Genomic DNA, 15,555 nt, shown 5'->3' with positions numbered 1-15,555 from the left:
ACTCCATAAATATGATGTACCTAACTCCATAAATGTGATGTACCTAACTCCATAAAAGTGAAAAAAAAAATATTCAACAAAATAGCTTTTGATAATAAATATTATGAAATATATTGTTTGGTTGTTAAGTCCCTATTTACTTACATTTCTTGTTTATTGAGGGTATATACTTATATAAAATACAATTTTATATTTTTATTACGCCAAAATACGGGGTACTTCGGCCTTCCGTGCTCGCGCAGCTCCAATATAGTTTACTTTTTTAATCACCCATATTGTCTCTTCTTGAGTGAAACTATCCCTTATATCTTGTAATGATGGACAAGATAAGAGAAACTTCAAAAAAATTAAAAACCAGAGTTGATCAACATAAGGGTAATTGTAAAAATGTCAAAAACATTAACACAATAGTACTCCCCCGCACAGAACATGATTTTGATTTTAAAAAACTTAAAATTTTGGACATGATCAATCACACAAAAAAAAATTTGACAATCACTGAAGCAATAGATATTAATAAAAAATTGATAATGCCATTAATTTCAGAACTGACATGAGACTACAAATCTAAGTGCACATTACATAGATATTATTAATCATTTAGTAATCTAAAGTCAAACATCAGTATGGATTGGTTCGAAAATTTTTTAATAGAGTTATTAAAGAATGTAATATGTTTTAAATAAATATTGGTGACTAGATTTATCATATTTTTATGGAATATAGGTCGGAAATAATTAGCATAGATTGTGATCTAATTTTTATCACTATTGTTAGAATAACCTTATTTCAAGAATTTTTAATTGAACGGTTTTTAATTCTCCCTATTTATTATTATATATGAAATTTCTCTTATTGATCTATTTAAAAGAGTGACAGAAATATGATTATTGTTATTATATATCTGACTAATAAGCAGAACAGGTAGGTTAATTGTGAAATTCAAAGATGTATTTATACGAAGGTATTTGTTTTAAATAAAGAAAATTGTGGTTAATTAATTGAGTTGTTGTATGCATAATGTGAATAGTGTATATTTTTATTGTAGATGATGGGGCGACAGGTCCGAAACGTTGTTAATGATTCATTAAAATAAAAAAATTAACAAGGAAAGTATTTTCGCTACATCTCATCATATTAATGAAAACTCATCCAGTAAAGTACTAATAATATCAAAAAAGTATTAGTAAAAATAGTGTAAAAAAAATCAGCGATATGAATGTACGTAACTATTTTTATTTAATTTTTTTTTTACATATTTTATTTGGACAGTTTGAAGTTTAAAAAATAAAAATAAAAAATTGCTTTCTTTTACATCTCCAGCAATGCTTAGTAATGACTTAATTTGTGAAAATAAGTATAAAATACAATATGTATGGCTTTATTTAAAACGTTATAAAAAAATTGAGTTCGCCAACAAAGTTTCTATTATACATATATCTACTTTTAATTAAATGAGTTTTAGGGAATCAAATGATCTGTACAAAAGATATTATGTATTTCTAATTCCAATAAAATATATTATGAATAATCCTATAGGAGTAAGAGAACTCAATATCGAAACACTAAAAATATTCACTTTCGATTTTCACGTTGATTACAATAATTTTATCACTATATCGGGATATTGAAAATTTCCTTCACACATGTGCACTTTTATTTGAAAACAAAAATGTTATTGCCTGCTGATTTTTCTCAAAAATGTTCCTTTTTTTTTTAACACCAGTCCGGATTACTGGAGCGTTCGGTTTACCAAGATTACACTGTGGTTTTTAGATATTTTAATTAATTCTAAAAGCTTTCTTCTATAGCTATTTTTTTCTTTTTACAATATTACAACATGTTAAAATTAAAATTGTGTCCTTTTATGGAGTAGTGTTGTACCAACGCTTTTTTTATTTTTTTATTTTAGGATCGGTTACAATTGTTCTTACTGTTATTAGGAGGAATGAGGAATAAATCCTTTCTTTTTTGGTTTTATTATCAACCCAATTGACTGTGTATAAGTTCTTTTTTATTGCATGTGACTCATGGCAAGCTTTTTAATTAAATTAAATAAACACATAAAAAAAGTTTTGGTTTTATTTTGAAATCGACGTATTTCAAAGATCTTTCTGTAAGCAGAGGTTTCTTACTCTACTATGGTCCCTCGATGAACTATCTGATAGAAGAGTTGTCAAAAAGTAACAACAGTTCATAATATAATCTATAGATTGTTGTATATGATTTCGATTTCATTTTTATTTTGCAGGGAATTTAATTAAGGGAAATTTTGATTTCAATCAATTTAAAATAATTGGTAGTGTCTACTACAATTGCAGATACAAATACATACTCCACGTAAAAATGTTTTTCAAACGGTGAGTATCCATTTTGATTTATATTGAGTAAACTAATTTGAAGATTCCAAAATGTTGCTTTTTAGAAGAACAAGCTCCTTCTGTTGGTTTAATTAATACGAGAATACTAAAAACTTATAATATTATAAGTAAAATAAATAGGTAATGGCTTACAATATATTCGTATCACAGTTTTTTTTATTTAATTTAATTTACTATCAATATCTTAAATCAATGACATATTTGTTTTTTAAAATTGATTTTGTACTTATTACTTGAATAAACATCGATAGTAACAAAAAAATCAATTATTCTACATCTCTAGTTTGTTATTATACTCTCCCCCCACCCCATCAAACAAGGAAAACTAGCTTCTTTGGTTTTCCCAGCTAAAAATAAACGCCTCCTGATAATCCATTGACCTCAAGAGATCTGAGAAACAATCAAAGACGATTATTTCAATAGTAAAAACTTTTGATTGATAGCATGACTAATATTCATTTTTGATAAGATCGGTAACGTTCATAGGAGTATAACGTTACATAAAGAAATGCTTTGTTTAATATTAGGTCAGAGGAAATATAATAAATAATGGAGTTTCGAGTCCCTTTCAATTTTTCTTTTATATTTTCTAAAGTTGAAATTAATTTTTTCTAAAATTATTTTTTAAAATAATCAAAATTCTGGTACAGTGCGCGTATCCCACAAGTTTAACTTACTTACCTACTTACGCCCCCAGGGTTTGTGTAGATTAGGGGAATCGTATTGAATTTATCATTATTGATTGTGATTTACAAATAATACACGATTATTAACAACAAATCTTATTACATTGAAGGCAGTTGGCCCAAATATGGGTTAGCTGAGGTTTGAACAGCAATATCCAATAAATCGCCCTAACATCTTGCCTACAGCTTGAGTAATCTACATCCAAAATAAAATAAGAAAATCGATTTAAGAAGGAAGTTTAGGAGGAATTTTAAGTCATTATCAATAGGTCATATTAACACAAAAGGACACCAATATGGGCAATACCAAGGAAAAATCAAAATTAAATTTTAGCACAATCATAAAAATTGTGTTGTAGGTATTATATATTATATTAATAAATTTGGGAGGTTAATATTCACATTCTGGACATACATACACTCTGTCAAGTGGGCTGTCATAACCACTCAATTGGTGGACATAAGTTAGACAAATCAAGGTCAAACGGATGCTTTAAGCACTTCATACATATAAAAGTGAAAACCAACCTCTTTTCCCTTGGGCACAGGTCAATGGCATTCCCACATTTGCAAGCTTATGAATACTGCGTACTAGTTCCGTTTCGTCAAATTCGTGTAGAAAACTGCCTATCTACAAAATTTTGGCTCGGATATAGTTGGAAATAAATCGTACCTTCTCGTTACAAGAATCGGGAAGAAAGAAAGGCAGTTATCTCACCCTAATTTTTGATTACATTAATGAAAACTAGATATAATTACTAGTATAGGTAATTCTCTGCCAAGTATAGGTAGGAGAAATAAAAAATGGCTGCTGTTTCAAAACCTTAAAAAAACACTAATTTTTCATTCGAAGCTCTATCTTAAAAGCTACCAACAACACTAGAAAATCAAAGAGAACATTATTTAAAGAAGGGTAAATTTGCTGAAATATTAGCTCTAAAAGAGCTATTTATGCCCAATAGTTCTAGAGATATAGCTTTTTAAAAAGCAAAATGTCTTAAAAATCTACTGAAAGATTAGTAGTTAGGTAATTTATTTTGAGAAATCTATATCTCAGGAACTATTTGACGTACAGATATCAATTAGCACTCACATTAAAGCTAGTTTAATGGATTATACAAAAGTTTATGACCTTGACCTTCGTAGGAAAAGTAGTTTTCATGATATTTGCTAAAATAAATTGATTTATAGTTGTTCGGACAATAAGTTTGATTTATGAAAAACTTCATTCCAGAAACCAGTGGACGTATGTCTGCTAGCGCTGAAATTAACGCTAGTTAAATTGGCGACAAAATAGTTGTTTATCTTTGTATGAGTAGAAGTTTTTATGATATTTGACAAAATAAACTCACAAAATGTTAATTTCTAGTTGTTCGTATAAAATGTTGGATTTTCGAAAAAAATATATATCTAAACCCATAAGACGCACATATGTCTGCCAATAAAGGAAATTTAAATTACTATAAAGTAGTTTATGACACCTATCTTCGTAGGGGCAGTAGTTTTTATGATATCCAAATATGAACATAAATTTGGCAAATGAACATTTATCGGAACAACAATAAATCGATTTATTTTAGCAAATTTCAGGAAACCTACTACTCCTACAAAAATAAACGTTATAAACTACTTTATAGCTCATTAAACTAGCTTTAATTTGAGTGCTAATAGACATCTGTACGTCAAGAAGTTTTTGAGATATGAATTTTTTTAAATAAATTCACTAACTACTGATCTTTCAGTACGTCCCATACAACATTTTTATGAAATGTTCCTTTTTAAAAAGCTATATCTCGAAAACTATTTAACGGAAATAATTCTATTAGGGCTCATATTTTGGCAAATTTACTCTTCTTTAGATGACGTTCTCTTAGGTTTTCTTGTGTTATTCCTACTATTTAAGGTATAGAGCTCCGAATGAAAAGTTAGTATTCTTTATCGCTTTGAAATAGCCGCCATTTTTTATTCCCCCTACCTATACTTGGCAGACTCATCAATTTTGACTATTAATTATACATAATTTTCTTGGAGAAGTTTGTCGGGGGGTGCGGTCAGCAAAGAACAACATAAATAAACAAAACCATATTTATTTATTTTATGGCGACGTTTCGACCTGAGTTTCAGGTCTTCATCAGGGGTTGTGGCGTAGAAGGCGATGAGTTACCAACCTGCCTTCTACGCCACAACCCCTTATGAAGACCTGAAACTCAGGTCGAAACGTCGGCATAAAATAAATAAATATGGTTTTGTTTATTTATGTTGTTCTTTGCTGACCGCACCCCCCGACAAACTTCTCCAATCATTAATCTACGGTCAACTATCTACACCTCATTACATAATTTTCATTAAAGTAATCAAAAATTGGGGTGAGATAACTGCCTTTTTTCTCCTCTTGGGCTCTTGTACTATCAGAGTATGCCTAGAAATCCCAAACAACTCAACTGCTTTATATGATGAAATTTCTTCTTTCATCGCTTTTAACGGATTTTTCAGTCCTCCTTCTGTCCAGTTTTTCTTTTCTTAACTAGCAGGGAAGTAATTTTCACGCAAACATCAAAAAAGTTAATAAGCAATCACTTAATAGCTCAAATATATCATTTACAAGAAACATGGGAACTTACCTCTAAAATAGCAATACTTCAAAGCTACACTAGTGAAAGCAGATGATGTAATTCCATAGGCTCCTGTTATTATGATGCCTTTTCTACTCATAGAATGAGATGCTAACTTTTTTTTCTTTTCAATAATCCCATATTTTTATTACTTTTAAGCACTAGGTCATATTTGGGTCAACGACCTTTATTAATTAATTAATTAATTATACATTCTTCCATCGAGAACGATCGTTCTCTATCAATTGCCCAAGGAGTTATTGCCACTGTAATACTAGAACATTAGAACATACCTATAGCTTGGAGCAGCAACTTATGTAAATGTTTAGAGAAAACCTACTCAACTAGGTTTTCAGATTCATTTTTCTGAATTAGGAGTTTAGATGTTTTCTTCCAAGTCACATATATTTTATCTAAGGATACAAATATGACCTCGAATAGTTTTTGCTAAATTGGAATTGTCCCTTTTAAACAATAATCTGATTAAGGAAGATTAATTTTACATTTTACTTGTGATTGTATTTTGACTAATAAGATGTTTATTATTTGATTTGCCATAGTTCTTTTACTTAGATATTAGTATTATTTATTTTTTATTTTTTTCAGAACACAAGTATATCAGGACCTGCTTTTGCATAGGCATGTTGAAGGGTTGCATCTTCTTCACAGTGACCCTGCTCCAGCAGGCATCATCAGCTGTGAGTACAACTTCAATAAACTTTCGTTTTTGTTAAATTGATTATAAAATTAATTACCTTTTTTTCCCCATCTTTATTTAACCCTCCCTCCCCCACTTACTTTCTATTCTTTTCTTAATTTTCCTTATCCACGTTATTAGTTATACTCACCATATATCATTATTGTTGTTTTCAATTTTTTTTTCTATTAATTTCGTTTGTTAAACTTTAATTATATTTTACCTCTTTATCTAATATTATGGTTACATATTTCATTTGTTAGATATATTTTCTTTCTCTCAATTTTATTTTTCTTTTCATAATTTTAATTTTGTAATTATTAATATACTAATATATTCATATTTCTTTGCATTATATAACTTCATTTTTATTTTATTTCCTTAATTATTTTATTTTACCTACTTATTCAATCACCTATGTATACATTTTATTTTCCACTTCTCTCATCACATTATTTTATTAATTCCACTCTGTACAATTATTTACTTTATGTCATTCTGTTTATATTTTATTTTTTATTTTCTGTATTCATCGGTTGTTATCTTGTTCCGTTCTTAGCCCTGATGAAGGCTAGAAATCCTAGCCGAAACGTTGGCACGATTAAATAAGTTACTTCAACTTATTTGTGTTTTATTTTGACAGCACCCCCCAACCATCTTCTCCTCGTATAAAATCAATTACATTTAATTAAATCTCACCAATCCAGTAGTGATAATACATAAAAAGGTTCAATTTTATATTCGTTGTGTTTCATAACCTAATGGCATATAAAGTACTGATAAAACCAAGTAAAGATAGCTCTATACTATGTCCTGTATAAATATTAACAGTTTTATCTACAAAAGAAGTAGTTACTTATGTTTAGTTTCTATATTTTCACGTTTCTAACCAGAAACTACCCCAAGATTCTAAAATTTTACATTTTGAACTCTTCCTATAACTTACAACTAACTGATTAAATTTTCACCTCGGAAAGTAAAATAAAATCATAAAGATAGTAATTTATCCATGGAACATAAAAACATGAAGCCACGTTACTGACCTGAATGTTTTTTGTTTCAGGTTCAAGATGGATGGACAATATATACTCCTGATGATCAACAATTCTTGAATAGCTTCACGGTACATGAACAATTCATGTCAAATATTATAACTCAGCAAGTAAACAAAGTTGGTCCAACAACCGACAATATATTATCACATGTCACCGTAGACTCTGCAGAATTTCTCTCCAATTTGCTAACAGACGAATACACATTTCTACAATTAATTTTTTCCCTCAGTGGAAATGATACAACATATACAAACCAGCTTTTAGAACTGGCTATGTCAATAAAAACAAACCAAGGACCCATTGTAAGGGAATGGGTAAAATCTAGGATCAACTTCCCTCTTGAAAAAATGTACCGCGTAATAGACACAGTTGTGAAGTGGAAAAGAAAAGGATTAGTGAGCATACCCAAACCAATAGTGAACGATATACTTCTCATGGCTAACAAAACAGCACTGATTATTGAAGCATGTAAGAAAGGAGATACGGATATCTTCTCTTGGCTTCTAAAAAACGTCAAGTATTCCAAAGTCGATGAAGCTTTTCAAGCAGCATGGAGAAGCAATAACCGAGATATTGTAAAACTGCTGATTCTCAACGGAGGTCTAGAAGATGTCAATGGTAAAACGGTAGAACAAACAAATGACAGAAAAGAAACTCTCCTTCATATCACCTCTCAACTGAAAATGCCCGAAACAGTAAAATCTCTGCTTGAAAAAGGTGCAAAAATTGACGTTGTTGACTCGGAGGGGTTCACGCCATTGCATAGGGCTGTTGAAAATAATGACTTTATCACTGTCCAAACACTTCTACAAAAAGGCGGAAAAGTAAATTCTTTTACGTCTTTGGGGGAGGCTCCTCTACATTCTGCAGTGCAGAACGGAAATTTACCCATGGCCAAGTTACTCGTAAAATCAGGAAGCATTATCGATAAGAAAAACATTTATGGAATGACGCCTTTACATATTGCCGAACAAATGAGTATCATCGGTGTTTTAGAAAATTTGCTAAAAGACAATCACATGTCTTCCACTCATTCAGATAGCCAAGAACTTAATCTCATATTCTCAATTATCCTTCTAAACAGAAATAAGACAGAAACATTCAACTACACAGATATAGAAACACTTACGACTGTATCGGAAATCGCGGATCTTTTACTCGGATATGGCGGAAAACCTTCAGTTGGAGAAACTCTAAAGACTAGTTTGTTGGCACTTACTATTGATAAAGGAGACGAAAAACTCTCTAAAGTAATCCTTAATATAGGTGCGAACAAAGCTGCAACTAACCTAAATGGGGAAACATTGTTATTTAACGCGGTGAAAGAAGGTAAACCGGAAGTGGTTAAATTTTTGTTGAATCTGAATATCGACGTAAATGCAAAAAGCAATGATGGTCGTACTGCTTTACATATAGCAACCGAAAAAGAAGATATGGTTATAAGTAATCTCTTGATTAATCATGGAGCCAAGATAGATGGAGAAACCATCAATAGTAATACTCCTTTGCACGAAGCTGCGAAACTGGGAAAAGTCAATGCTATTTACATGTTACTTGAAAAGGGTGCTAACATAAACGCTCAAGACTCTGATAAGAGAACGCCCCTATACTTAGGTTCTGAAGCTGGGCATGAAGTCGTTACTAAGTATTTAATTGATAAAGGAGCGAATTGTAGTATTCAAAATAAGAACGGAGAAACACCGCTTCATGCAGCCGCTTCAAATGGCCATTTAATTGTTACCAAATATTTATTAAAGTGTGGTGTTAGTATAGATAGCATTGATAAAGATCACAGAACGCCTTTGCACTTAGCAGCGTCAGCCGGTCATTTGCCGGTAGTCACAGAGCTTGTGAACCAAGGAGCTTTCCTCTATTCAAAAACAAAAGAAGCTGGATGGACAGCAATGCATTTGGCAGCTGCTGCGGGGGAAACATTAATTGTTAAATACTTGTTGGATATTGGCATGGAAGTAAATGTCAACAGCTATGATGATAAAACCCCTTTGTTCGAAGCAGCCTACGGTGGGCGATATGATGTCGCGAAATTACTTCTCGAAAGAGGTGCAAATAAACGTTTAAGAACAAAAGCAGACAAATGGGTGCCACTGCACGCTGCATCAGCAAAAGGTCATATAAAAATCGTACATGCATTACTCGATGAAGGTGACGATGTTAACGTAAAGGATGCTGATGACAAGAGTGCACTTTTCGAAGCCTGTTACTGGGGTCACGAGGACATCGTCAGATTACTTCTGGAAAGAGGAGCAGACCCTAACATCAGGACCAAAAGAGATGGCTGGGTCCCTTTACATGCGGCAGCTGGAAGGGGGCATGTATCAATTGTCATAATGCTACTCGATAAGGGTGCAGAAATAAATATGGAAAATTATGATAATAAAACACCATTGTACGAAGCGTCTTACTCGGGGCAAGAAAGTGTTGTGGATATACTTCTTGCACGAGGAGCCGACTTCAACATTAAATCAAAATCAGATGGCTTTTTCCCGTTGCATACTGCTTCTGGACGTGGGCATTATTCCATAGTTGTTATGTTGTTGGATGCTGGAGCCAATATAAACGCAATTAGTTTAAACTACAATACTCCACTGTTTGAAGCTTCATACTGGGGTCGAGAAGATGTTGTTAAACTTTTATTGGACCGAGATGCCAACATCACTTTAAGAACTAAAGATGGTTGGTTGCCTTTACATACTGCCGCTGGTCGTGATCATCTGAAAATAGTGAATATGTTACTGGATAAAGGCTCAGATGTGAATGCCAAAAATAATGACGACAGAACTCCGTTATTTGAAGCATCATACTGGGGCCGTTTTGAAATAGTTAAAGCACTTATTCAGAAAGGGGCTGACGTGAATATTAAAACAAAAGTTGATGGTTGGGTTTCTCTGCATGCAGCGGCTCAAAGAGGGCATACCAAGGTCGTTAATATGCTTTTGGATAGTGGCGCAAACGTAGACGCAAGAAATTTTGATGATAGAACACCTTTGTACGAAGCATGCTACTGGGGACAAGAACCTGTCGTTAAAATGTTGATAGAAAGAGAAGTTAATATAAATATAAAAACAAGAAAAGATGGGTGGTATTCTATCCATACAGCTGCTGCACAAGGTCATAAGAATATTGTTAAAATATTATTAGAACAAGGGATAGATGTCGATAAAAAGAACAATGACGATAGAACTCCGTTATTTGAAGCATCTTATTGGGGACGTGATGCTGTTGTTAAATTGTTAATTAATAGTGAAGCAGATTTGCACGCTAAAACTAAGAATGACGGTTGGGAAGCCATACACACAGCTTCATCTCAAGGACACGTTTCCATTGTAAACATGTTCTTAAATTTAGACGTTGATGTGAATGTCAAAAACAACGATGACAGAACTCCATTGTTTGAGGCTTCATACTGGGGACGAATAGCTGTAGTGAAAGCGCTTCTACAAAAAGGAGCTGACATAAACTCAAAAACGAAAGGAGATGGTTGGTATCCATTACACGCTGCTGCACAAAGGGGTCATCGACAAATTCTGAATCTGTTACTGGATAAAGGAAGCGCAGTAGATGTAAAAAACAATAATAATAGAACACCATTATACGAAGCATCATACTGGGGTCAGTTGGAAATAGTTAAGGACCTTCTAAAACAAGGAGCCGACGTAAATATCACAACGAAAGGTGATGGTTGGGTGTCATTGCACGTAGCAGCGCAACGAGGACATACAGATATTGTAAAGTTGCTCCTGGACAATAGTGCGGACGTGAATGTTAAAAATGTTGATGACAAAACACCACTGTTTGAAGCGTCGTATTCGGGACAAGAAGGTGTCATAAGAATTTTGATTGAAAGAGGTGCAAACGTAAATATAAAAACAAAAAGCGATGGGTGGTATGCTATTCATACAGCCGCTTCGCAAGGCCATAGGGGAATTGTTAAAATATTATTAGAACAAGGAATACCCGTAGATGCTAAGAACAATGATAATAGAACTGCATTGTATGAGGCATCATACTGGGGTCGCTTGGAAATAGTAAAGGATCTTATTAAAGAAGGAGCCGACGTAAATGCCAGAACGAAAGCTGATGGTTGGGTGCCTTTGCACGCAGCAGCCCAAAGAGGTCACACAGATGTCGTGAAGCTGCTTCTGGATAATGGTACCGATGTGAATGTAAGAAATGTTGATGACAGAACACCACTGTTCGAAGCATCGTATTGGGGACATGAAAATATCATAAGGATATTGATCGCAAAAGGAGCGAACGTAAATATAAAAACAAAAAATGATGGATGGTATGCTATCCACACAGCTGCTTCACAAGGCCATAGGGAAATTGTTAAAATGTTATTGGAACAAGAAATATCCGTAGATGCCAAAAACAATGATAAAAGAACTCCATTGTATGAGGCATCATACTGGGGTCGCGTGGAAATAGTAAAGGATCTTATTAGACAAGGAGCCGACGTAAATGCCAGAACGAAAGCTGATGGTTGGGTGCCTTTGCACGCAGCAGCCCAAAGAGGTCACACAGATGTCGTGAAGCTGCTTCTGGATAATGGTACAGATGTGAATGTAAGAAATTTAGATGACAGAACGCCACTGTTCGAAGCATCGTATTGGGGAAAAGAAGGTGTCATCAGAATTTTGATTGAAAGAGGTGCAAACGTAAATATAAAAACAAAAAACGATGGATGGTTTGCTATTCATACAGCTGCTTCACAAGGCCATAGAAGTATTGTTAAAATATTATTAGAACAAGGAACACTCGTAGATGCTAAGAATAATGATAATAAAACTCCATTGTATGAGGCATCATATTGGGGTCGCTTGGAAATAGTAAAGGATCTTATTAGACAAGGAGCCGACGTAAATACCAGAACGAAAGGAGATGGCTGGGTTTCATTGCACGCAGCTGCTCAAAGAGGACATGTAGAAATTGCAAAGATATTACTGGAAAATGGTACGAACGTAGATGTAAAAAATCTTGATGATAGAACACCTTTGTTTGAAGCGTCGTATTCGGGTCAAGAAGTTATCGTTAGAATTTTGATTGAAAGAGGAGCAAACGTGAATGCAAAAACCAAAAACGACCAGTGGTATGCTATCCATACAGCTGCGTCTCAAGGTCACGCTGAAATTGTTAAAATACTATTGTCCAATAAGACACCAGTAGACGCAAAAAATCGTGATGGAAAAACTCCTTTGTTTGAAGCATCTTATTGGGGTCGCGCAGAAGTCGTAAAATTATTGCTCAAAAGTGGTTCGGACATAAACACCAAAACAATAAATGACAACTGGGAAGCAATACACACTGCCTCATCAAGAGGCCATGCTGGTGTTGTAATATTGTTATTAGAAAATGGTGCAAATATAAATGCTAAGAATTCTGATGACCGAACTCCATTGTTTGAAGCATCTTATTGGGGGCATTATGAAATAGTTAAGATTCTGATTTCTAGAGGTGTAGATGCTCTCATTAAAACAAAAGCTGACGCATGGACAGCATTGCACACTGCTTCTTCAAGGGGTAATGTTGCTATAGTTAAACAACTAATTGCACTGAACATTGATGTGGATGTTAGAAATAAAGCCAATAAGACTCCATTATATGAAGCAGCTTATTGGGGTCGTTATGATGTTTGCAAAGTTCTGTTAGACAAGGGTGCTGACCCCAATGCTAAAACCACTGAGAATGAGACACCAAAGGATGTAGCTAAAGCTCGAGGGCATTTAGAGGTTTTAAAGTTACTCAATGAATATGGAAAGTAGAATAGTCGAAATAATTTATCAACATATCACAATATCCTATTCTTGGTATGGGGACATACTTGGTTTAATACTCAAAACTCCTAAATATCTTAAGAATCAATATATGATCGACTATCCTTATCTAATAGGATACCACTGCTGAAACAAGAAGTCATTGTATGAATGTGAAAAATAAACACAATGCTAATAAACACCAATGGACAAGATTGAGAAACAAGGTGATATTTCTAGCCTTGTTTCCAGAATTGTATTTTATTTTTTATTTATACAAATTTTAATTAAACCAATATTGTTCTTTTTGTTTATATTCAATGAAACCTATCTTGGACTAAAATTAATACGGAATTTCACTGAACTAAAATAAACAGTCAAAAATATAAATTAATGAGGGGACACCTTTAATCAATAAAAATGAAGATATTACAAATTATATTCCAAATACCGTTTTAACTTTTATTTATTTCAAATAATAATAAATAAAAGTTTATTTTGTTCATTGTTTTTATTATTAAAGAATTTAAGTAGTGCAATGTAGACCAAAACCAACCATACTGTCACTTATTTTTACACTTCATATTTTAATTTTTTTTCTACCAAAGATACAATACAGTGTCGCTAGTGAAAATTGTCAGTGAGTAGTAATAATACATTATATCTAACCACTTACTTGTATTATTCAGTAACAATAGTTGATTGTGAAAAATAAACATGTACCTATAAATGTTCACTATTTTTTTATATCAATATCTTTACTCTATTTATTGATATGTGATTGTTAATTGCTATAACTTAGATGTAATTATTTGCTAGTTCTGAACATTCCTGTCTACTTCTTTGTATGTAGAATTAACTTGAATTAAATATAAATTAGAAATGAATATATTACTCTAAATATATATTCTTCTACATCAGTTTTGAATTATGTAGTAGAGAAATATTTTTTTCAGTATGATTGTTGTGTTATCAGCATACATATAAAAATATTTTGGATCAAATTTTAATTGTTCCTAACACAAGCTCACTAATGAATTTATAGTTCGTTCATTGTTGTTTAACGATGTAAAACTTCTTTATTCATCAATACCTTTTATTTGATGTCATTCATAATATGTAATTTTCAAATATGTGATAAGTTGATCCGTTGGATTGGTCTTTAGGCACTTTGAGGACAATTATGAAACCATTTTAAAGTTAAATAAAAGTATCTTGAACCTACATACAATATTTCCTGAGCTACTCCCATACTATCTCCAGCTTTGGTATTAGGTTTTCTCAAATATAAGCAAATAACAAGCTTTATCTGTAAAATCATAATCTGTTCCTTCATTCTAAAATACTGCAATTTTCAACATTCCTCATTCTTTCTTAGCCATCATCTAATATTCTTAGTCATGCTTCTTATCAAATTTGATCTAATTTAAAAAATTTTATGTTCTTGTTCCTCGAACAAAATGCAGTATTTTGTAGTTTTTAGTTTGTAAGGTTTACTTGTTTGTACCTTATACTGTATTATGTTTATTGTTTTTTATTCTTATTTTGTATATAATGTTTTATACTCTAAATAGTAAGTATGATATATTGTATTGTTTACTGTAAATATGATTGTTGTAAAAGACTCGAGTCACACAGTAAAGTATTTTCTTCTATTCATTCATTTTTTTTTTTAACATCCCAGAAAACTAGATATCTAAACTCTTTAGTTATTCTTTCACTATGATTAAGAGAAATTAAAAAAATATTTGACTTTGTGGGTAGTAAATATTAAGATTGGCCGAGGGGTGTCCACGAAAAATTCAAAAAATAGTAAAAACTGACGTTTCTATCCACATTACAGGCCTTTATAAGGACTATGATATGGATACACTAAAAAAACATAAGAATGGAAGAAGGTGAACCTATTATAGGGCATAAGAAATGGTGTGAATTTGGATACACTAAAAAAACAAAAGAATGAATGAAGGTGAACCTAATATAGGGCATAAGAAATAATGTGAATTTGGAGTGAATAAAATGGCAGAAATAATAAAAAAAATTAAAAATTGTAAATAAAAAATAAATCAATGTCAATAAATGAATGAATGAAAATTGTCATAAAAAATAAATGAAAATATTAACTGTTAAAATTATTGTCGAAAGGAAATAATTTGTATCCATTGAAATCTCAAGCACAATTTTAAAATTTAGAGGTCCAACATTTCGGCCAAACTGGTCATCCTAAGGGATAATCTTAACTATAAATTTATACCTCACATCCAACTATTAAAATTGTTTGTGTATTATTCAGCCTAGGTGTAATAATTTTAATTTAACTTATCAAATTGTTGATTAGTGAGTGATAATA

General features: G+C 32.2%; 1 protein-coding gene across 1 annotated transcript; it reads left to right on the top strand.

The window, feature by feature from the left end:
• Nucleotides 1-6,335: 6,335 nt before the first annotated feature.
• LOC106678537 (ankyrin repeat domain-containing protein 17) lies at nucleotides 6,336-14,864 on the top strand (the record flags this gene model as incomplete). The annotated part of the gene is given in 2 exon segments (XM_014417091.3): nucleotides 6,336-6,377; nucleotides 7,440-14,864. Coding segments are annotated over 2 exon segments (5,817 nt in total), but the record flags the coding sequence as incomplete, so codon positions are not given.
• Between the last annotated feature and the right edge of the window lie 691 nt (nucleotides 14,865-15,555).

Source organism: Halyomorpha halys, unplaced genomic scaffold (assembly GCF_000696795.3).
Source record: "Halyomorpha halys isolate HHAL.00 unplaced genomic scaffold, Hhal_1.1 Scaffold146.1, whole genome shotgun sequence".
Classification (NCBI taxonomy): Eukaryota; Metazoa; Arthropoda; class Insecta; order Hemiptera; family Pentatomidae; genus Halyomorpha; species Halyomorpha halys.
This window is presented reverse-complemented; position numbering and strand designations above follow the sequence as displayed.